Raw genomic sequence first — 8,512 nt, 5'->3', positions numbered from 1 at the left:
GTGGTACCCTAGTCCATCATTCTTGGCACTGCCTTGTGGACTCTCAGCTATGACTTTCTAAGGAGTCTCTTTTCCATGAGAAATAGTCCCTGTTTGCAACTAAATAGTTTTCTCATCCTGCTTCCTTCCAATTGGAATTCGGTGGCCAGAGGGACTCTTTTTACTGTGATACAAATTCCTTAAAACTTTATGAATTTTCTATTGTGACGAAAATTCAATGAAGTATAATCTTTTCAATAAATACGGCTGGACAACTGGCTATTTTTATGCAACATAATGAAGGTGGATCCCTTCCTCACATGGTACACAAAAGAGTAACTCCAAGTGAATCATAAACCTAAATATAAGAAAACTAGAAAGTGAAAAGACATCCCAAAAATGGGAGAAAATATCTGTAAATCATATATCTGATAAGAGCCTAGAATCTAGACTATATAGAGAACTCTTACAACTCAACAATAAAAACACAAATGATCCAATTAAAAATGGTCAAAGCATTTGAGTAGATATTTCTCCAAAGAAGATCTATAAATGGCCAATAAGCACATGAAAAAATACAAAGCTCATCATCATTAGTTATCAGGGAAATGCAAATCGAAACCATGAGATACAATTTCACATTTCATATTATTTGTCATATGGTTTAGATCATGAAATATTTCTAAGGTCTCAATAAAGGATTATATAACCTCACCTTCACTACGATCCTTTCCCTTAGGCTGTTTCTTTGAGAATCTTTTGCCATTGGAGATACCAGAAATGGGAAACACTTATTTTCCAATCCAGAATGTCCTAAACCCTTAGCATCTCTTTCATAGTCTGCTAGAAAACAGAACAGTTCCTTTGCCCTCTTTTCCATACCATATCATACTCGCCTAAATAAACACACAAGGGGCCCTCTGACACTCTTAACATTCTGCCTGGAGATAACCTATGGTGCTCTCTTTCCCAAGAAAAGGGATCTCATTCCAAACTCCCCATTTTAAAGAGTGAGCTTTCAGCATCATTCCCAGCACCAGGAAATACCTCCCCAGAGCAGCTGATGTCTCAGCTCAGCCTCTCCTCTTTCTCCCTTATACCTTTCAAGGTCCCCCTCGTGCTGACCTCGTGGGCAGGTCAGCCGGGTTCCTCTCCCGGAGCGCAGCCCCCAAGTGTGTGCCGCTGTCTTGCAGCCCGGCCTGCCTCTGATTCCCTGAGTTTTAGCTTACATCCAGCGGTGTTTGCTGGATGTTCTTGCTCAATAAATATCCTCTTAGGGTCAAAGACACCATAACCAAAATGACAAGGGGCTAATACCTGTAACAGTACAAACCAGTGAAAAAAATCAAAATAGTCAAAATAAAAACGGGCAATTAAAGAGAGGTCAATGTATTTAAAAAATGTCCCCCCCCTCACTATTTTCGGTCATCAAAGAAGGAGACAGGGACTCTGCGGGGGTGTGCAAACTGGCCTCTTAGAAAGGCAATTTGGAAATATTTACCAAAAATCTTAGGACCCACAAAATCCACTCCTAAGAAAGTTATATTCAGGAAATATCAAGGATGCTGTGGGAAGATTTATTAAAGTTTTATTTATGATAGGAAAAGACTGAACCTATATGTTCAACAACAAGGAACTGATTAAACAAATTTTGGTTCATTTGTATTATACAGTTTTAAAAATAATATGATATAAAATTCATGACACTGAAAAGAAGACTATAAATTAACAGATACATAAACACACACAAATACACACATGACCCCAATTTGGAAAAGATACTAAAAATAATTAAATATATATTAAATATTAACAGAGTTTACCTATAGGTAATGAGAGCAATGTGGAAATCTGTTGCACTCTTCTTTGTATTTCCTGCATTTTTCCAGATTTTCTACAATGGGGAAAAGATACTTTTTTTCCTGGGAACCTGTCCTTAGTCATTTTTGCTATATCTTATTCTCACAATTTCTGCCCTTTCTTCGCTCTCCATCCGACTCAACAGCGGCCGGAGCTCCCGGGGCGGCCCCACTGCAGAGGTGGGGGAGGCCTGTCTGAATTCTGTTGCCAGAATTTTCCAAATCGGGAGCAGTAAGACATTTACCCAGAAGTAAAGAGTATCTTTTTCTATTTATTGAAATAATTAAATAACCAAGCGTAAAATTTCCAAAGCATATAAAAATATTAACTTAAAAAATTAAAATATAATGGAACTATAAAATATGTATATACTTAAAAATACGTGAACTGAGCATCCTCAAAACTATATAAATAGGGGATACTCATGAAATTCTTTAGAGATGTGACATCTATTCTTTGAATAAAGTTTGAAATTTGTTTAAAATGTTCAAACTAAGGGAAGAAGTATTAAGTAATAGCTTTGCCCAATTAACAATTGTCCAAAGAGAATGATTCTGTGTTATTTCTTGCTTGTCTTTTCTAAAACCCACTCAATCACCTAGAAGGAGGAAAAAAAATATGGTTATGGTTCATTTCCAGTAAAAATATCAGTGATAGAAAAAGATATTGTTAAAACTTTGAAAGAGTATGGTAGAAATTTAAAATAAAAAGGAACATGTCAAAATCCCAAAACCTCTTTTATCTTAAAAGTATATTTTCTTTTGTAACTGGAGAGCACTTTTTACTTGACCTCCATTGCTGAGGGTAGTAACTCCTCACCAGACAAAATGAGGCCCTGCTCTACGTTCTCACCTTTATTTTAAAATGTTTTCAAATAGAAAACATTTTGTCACTAGAAAGATATCAAACCAAATTTTCAAACCAACTAATCAAAATGGACTACTTTTCCCAGATCTTTGTATAATTTATTTTAGTTTTTCTTTCTTAGCATCATTTTAGAAACTCTTTTGTTCACAGATCTGTTAAATACCACTACATACTTTGCTTGCAAACGTCTATTACTAAGTATCTTAAAGAGTATTCTTACTGCACAGATAACAGCATCATAGTTACCCTAAAATAAAACAGCAATTTAACTGAATGTAGTTTTGTGGGAATAAGTGATTTACCTGTAGAGCATTTTTGTTTGCGGTTTTCTTCATTTCTTCAAATAGACCCCTTGAAGTTTTAAGATCCTAAACATAATAATAGCATTTTACAACTTGCACATTACACTACAGACCAGTTATTAATAAACTTGAGATCATCCTTTATGTTGTGGCATCTTTTGTATGAGAAACATTCCTAAAAAGTCTGCTAATCCTTGGCTATTTCATTATATTTAAAAAGAGATACTGCCCTGGCTGGTGTGACTCAGTGGATAGAGCACTGGCCTGCAAGCCAAAGGGTTGCCGGTTTGATTCCCAGTCAGGGCACATGCCTGGGTTGCAGACCAGGTGCCCAGGAAGGGACATGGAAGAGGCAACCACACATTGATGTTTCTCTCCCTTCCCCCAACCCTTCCCCTTTCTAAAAATAAAAATAAATAAATAAAATCTTAAAAAAAAAAGAGAGAGATACTGGTAATATTATTGGAAGCCCCGTCTGTGTAGAATTTATTCAATAGTGGCTTTACAAAGTAGGACGATCGGGGGCCAGCTGATTTATTCAGTGCAGCCTCTGATTCTCTTTATCCAGAGCCTTTTTTGTATCCTGTCGCAGCGGTGGGGAAGAAAACTACGTGTCACAGGCCTTGCAGTTCGCATCGGGAGAGAAGGGCGTGCGCAGCCAGGTGAAGGCTCCCCAGTTCCCTTTGCAGAACTTGATCTAATTCCCCTCTTTTCCACTTGGCATCTTGCCCTGCTTCTCACGCTACCTGGTGTCTACAGGTCCCAGGCACCTCAGAGAGGGTGTCAGTTGAACTGGTGTGTTTCTCATTGGTATTCTACCTACTAGGCAGGCGTTCACACTGCAACTTCTTTTATTCTGCTGTGCCGCACTTCTGTGTGCTTTTTCTTATTCAACAATCTACTAAAAAGCAAGTCTACATTTTTTTTCTTTCCTCTTTTCTTGGTTTTTGTACCTGAATTCTATCTTTCTTCAAAAATTTTTAGAAAGGAGGGGATTGAATACATGTGGTCAATATGGCATTTTAACCAGAAACCCATATAAAACTGTAATTCAAGTCTGAAACTCTTAACACTGGATCTAAAACCACCTAAGCTTTAAAGAACTGTCACTTGAATGGCGGACCTGCCCAATGTCTTACAACCAGCTGACAATGGATCCAAAATTAGAAACTGGGTGTTTTTTGATACCTCAGTCCAGTAGCTTTTTCACTACATACTAAAATTACTAAGTAAATATTTTTGAAGCTTATTATCAACTTCAATCCAAGACTTGTGAGGGTAATACTGGTAACACCAATTAAAATGTAGTTTTCTGTGTGTGAGGACTAAAATCAAATAAATCTAAATATTTTAGCTCCAGTTTTTCTATCTCCATTTGTAAAAGAATCTGGCAACAAGTTACAAGCAATCAGTATAAAAAACACTTAATAAACATTATTTCAAACAGGAACCTGAGAACATGACCTCGATTTTGCCGTGAGCAGAGAAGACGCTGTACCTTTAGATAGTACTTGGAGATCTCAAAGAGACGCTCGCTGCAGGCAGTGAAACATTCATGGGCCTCAGTCATTCTGTGTTTCCTCAGGGTTTTAGTGACCACTTCTTTCAGCATCTTGAATAGAACATAAGATACGACTAACATTTCTTGGAAAAGGTACAAATATTATTTCAGCTCTAGAGTTCAATTATATAAATTCCACAGTCATGTAGTTATGTTAGACAGGTGAGCTCATTAGGACACAACAATTAAGAACAGAGATCTGCAATGTTTACACTGTCACATGTGTAACGGCTTATTATCTGTTAGCAAGAGGTGACTGGAGTATGTTAAGAAAGGAACTCAAATTGTGAGCTCTGCATTGAAATCTGAGTGTAAAAATTATACACAAAAGGCTATGTATGATGTATGTTTATTTTTTATTATGGAAAATTTCACTCAGTGAAAAGGAACATTTTATAACAAACCTCTATCTCAATATATCTATCAACAACCATCAAGGAGATAAATTTGTGACTAATTTTCATTTACGTACTGGCCACTCACGATCCCCTTATCCTTCTTGCACTGGATCATTTTAAAGTAAATTATAGATACGATTTCATTTCGTTCATAAAATTTTTAGACATACCTTTTACATGAACCAAATAAAGGAATTTCTTGCCATATAGAACTAAGAGAGACAGGAAATAAACCTTTACCCGTGTATGTTTCTGTGATCTTGATTCCTTAATTTGCCTTGGTGTTTTTGATTCATGCGTGCGTTTTTGACCCAAACTGGCCTTTGGAGTGACTTTGGAAGTTTCATAGCTATGAACTGGGACTGATGGCCCAGTCAGAGACAATGATCTCTCTCCCCGGGGCTTTTTGGATGTCACTGCACGGTGGTGATGATCTGTACTGCCACTCATCTGAGAAAGGAGAGAATCTGAACTCTCAGACTTCACAAGTCTATTGTGGGGAAAAATATCAAAAACAAAGTTTAAGAAAATCAACAGCAAAGTCCATTTTCTGTCCTAAGTGTTATCACTACACCCATTGAAACATAAACCCACCCAAGAAAAGCAAACAATATTTCTTGCCACTACTCCCTTAAAATAAGCAATCAACATCATATTATACAGTTGTGCCTTTAGTTTCTCTAATGAGTGACGGAGACATAGAAGGCAATGAACGACAACCTAGAACTTCAGCGAACAGGAAAGCAACAAGCAATATTACTGTCACTCTCCCCATGAAGTCACAATTTCTCACATGAATCAGCCAGGGAATGCCTGGTGGCACCATTTACAGATAAAACACTCATCTGTTAAGTACTACTCATATACTTTTATATTAAGATAATGTTGATGAAGAAACCATAGGCTATACTTACTGGACCTATGCAACTACCTGTGCAAAATAAACACATGTTAAAACAAACACAAATAAAACTATAAAACTGACTCTTCCTTTAACCTTTCTAAATGTTTAAATTTCCTTTTACAAGACAGGGTGTCATGTCCTTCAATTCTGCTAACCAGTGGACCACAGTGGGCTTTCTTTTCTGGAACACATACATGTCGGAAATAAGAAATACTGTCACAGACTACAGTATCCTAAATGTTAATGGATTTGCTTTTTAGTTTTATCAGGAGTAAACAGGACTATGAATTGGTAAAACCCTCATAAAAATAATTTAGTTATTCCATATCAGAGAAATAGTATTACTTGAATTAATTATTCAAAAAAGATATGAAAGTTTCACTTTAATATATATTATACTTTGTGAAAGGTTTAAACATAGTAAGAATTTAAGGCTTGCTTTAGAGGCCAAAGACCTAAACTTGACAAAGAATCTAAAGATATATAATCACAATATATCTTTGAATATTCAAGTATTTGGACATTTTATTTAGCCAGCAAAAACAAAGTATCTAGAAAAGCTTCGCATAAGACATTATTATATTATGTAGGTTTTCCAGCTCTGTTTATATGAAAGAAGCGGTTTTAAAAGGGCGCCTCCTGGGTCCCCCGTGTAGGGGCCCGGCCGGCAGGAGGCGGTGAGAGGGAGGGAACCGAGAGCCAGAACTGCCGTCCCCAGACAGCCTCTCCGACCGAGCCGCTCGGCTGCCGCGTCTGCGGGGTAAGACCTCCAGTGCTCCGTGGCTTAACAACTTTCCAATCCTTCGTGTTAATGGACTGTGTATTAGCACGTAATGCAAGATGCAGTGTTTTTTCCAAGTCGTTTCTTTTTATAACTTATAAAGCAAGTCATCAACTGCTCACAATAAAAACAAAATTCCTGGTATGAAGGAATTAATCTAAAATCTGTGCAGAAAGCAACTTACAAATATGAAAAACTACTATGGGGGGAAAAAATCACCCTAGGAACTAAAATACTTTCTGTCAAAATATTAGTATTTGAGGGTTCTTAACAGGGCACCTTTTTTGGGGATAGAGACAATTCAGATCTTTTGGTCTCCTTTTCAACCGGGATGCTTCAGTCAGATGTTCACTCTGTAAAGCTTCTCCATCAGGGACGCTTCCGGGCTCGGACAAAACTGCAGGAGACGGAAGAGGGCTCAGCATAGTAGGCACTGGAAAACTCTCTCTGGTGCAGGTGGTTTGGGTTTCGTAACGAATAAGACGAGACTGAAGTTCAGAAAATCCCCCATCTCTTTCTAAAGATTTTCGGTCATCTAAGCAATATCTAAGGGAGAGAAAGATAATTTAAAGTCAAAACACTCACCACAGCCCATCTATCCTGCTAATTAAAGAACAGAACTTGTCCTGGCTGATGTGGCTCAGTGGATTGGGTGCTGGCCTGAGAACTAAGGGGTCACTGGTTCAATTCCCAGTCAGGGCACATGCCTGGGTTGCAGGCCAGGTCCTCAGTGGGGCGCCTGCAAGAGGCAACCACACATTGATATTTCTCTCCCTCTCTTTCTCCCTCCCTTCCCCTCTCTCTCTATAAATAAATAAATAAATAAATACATAAACAACAAAAGCATTTCACTTAAAAGGTTATTTCACTTCCTAATAATTGTTGGAAGGTTGAGCGAATGGCCAGCTTCCCTCACAAGTCTTTTCTAGCCTGCTAGATGACATGGCAGAAGATTTAAAAATTTGAAGTCTGATTCCTCTTTGACTGTTTCTGGGCAATACGTTAGGTTAATCCTTTAGCTTATTTTCAAAATAATACTGTTGCTGTTTTAATACCTTTTAAATCCCTACCAACCTCTGATTTCTCAGCATGGCTGATATGTAGCAACATGAAATACTGACTTCTGTTAGAAAGGGCAAGTTTATTTTCAACACAAAGATTAAAGGCATATAAAGGCATTCTAAACTGGCTCACCAAACACAGCTCCAAACATTTTGAATTTTTCCTTTCAAACCCACTTCCCATCTCATGGACTGAGTGGCAGATTTTCCTTCAAACACTGAGGCTGCCTCTGTGCATCTGGCTTCTCGTTAAATCTGACTCAAGGGAGCAGTGAGATGTTAGCTCTGTGAACATGCCTGGACTTGAAGAAATCCCACGTTGTTAAGAACAACAAATAAGTATATGAGGAAAAACACCAATGAGATGTGTGACCTTGGAAAGCTCTTCACTTGTTCTCGTGCTACAGCTGCGACAAGGAAACACAGACCATTTCACAAAGTGATCACAGGACTACGAAAATTAGTCTTGCTTTGTTATCTGTCCACCTGTAAAATTCCCAGATGCTCCTTAAAATCAGATTTTGTGCTTTCCGTTCAACTCCCAAGGAGTGTATTGTTCCCCTAACATCTGATGGAGGTTTTAAGGGCGTCTCTCCCTTGTGACACTTCCATATTTGATTTGAGAGCACAGGCTAAGGAGCCAGACTCACTGGGTTTAAATCAGGCTCCATCACTGATTAGCTGTGCAAACTTCATTTAACTTGATCTAGGCTTCTTGTTGCCTTGTCTGCAGAATGAGATCTATAGCAGCCATCTCAAAGGGCCATTGTGAGCATTCTTCAAATGGGTACAAGTAAGC

The 8,512-nt window shown here is 38.0% G+C and overlaps 1 protein-coding gene across 3 annotated transcripts in view; it reads right to left on the bottom strand.

Moving 5' to 3' along the window:
* Positions 1-2,361: 2,361 nt before the first annotated feature.
* Positions 2,362-8,512, bottom strand: part of MTBP (MDM2 binding protein) — a 54,457-nt gene continuing 48,306 nt past the window's right edge. For 2 of the 3 annotated variants that reach the window (XM_054590085.1, XM_054590086.1), the window contains exons 18-22: positions 6,932-7,198; positions 5,208-5,457; positions 4,507-4,620; positions 3,009-3,074; positions 2,362-2,437 (exon numbers count right to left, since the gene is read on the bottom strand). In XM_054590085.1, coding sequence (XP_054446060.1) covers positions 2,399-2,437; positions 3,009-3,074; positions 4,507-4,620; positions 5,208-5,457; positions 6,932-7,198 — 736 coding nt within the window. In that variant the 3' untranslated portion in view covers positions 2,362-2,398. Of the gene's footprint in view, positions 2,438-2,948; positions 3,075-4,506; positions 4,621-5,207; positions 5,458-6,931; positions 7,199-8,512 lie in introns of those variants that run through there. The other variant, XM_054590084.1, reaches the window with a different exon arrangement.

The sequence above is a fragment of the Pteronotus mesoamericanus genome, unplaced genomic scaffold (genome assembly GCF_021234165.1).
Source record: "Pteronotus mesoamericanus isolate MK-2021 breed Mesoamerican mustached bat unplaced genomic scaffold, CSHL_Meso_final scaffold_174, whole genome shotgun sequence".
NCBI classification, from domain to species: domain Eukaryota; kingdom Metazoa; phylum Chordata; class Mammalia; order Chiroptera; family Mormoopidae; genus Pteronotus; species Pteronotus mesoamericanus.
Note: the sequence above shows the minus strand (reverse complement) of the source record. Positions and strands in the feature narration are given on the sequence as shown.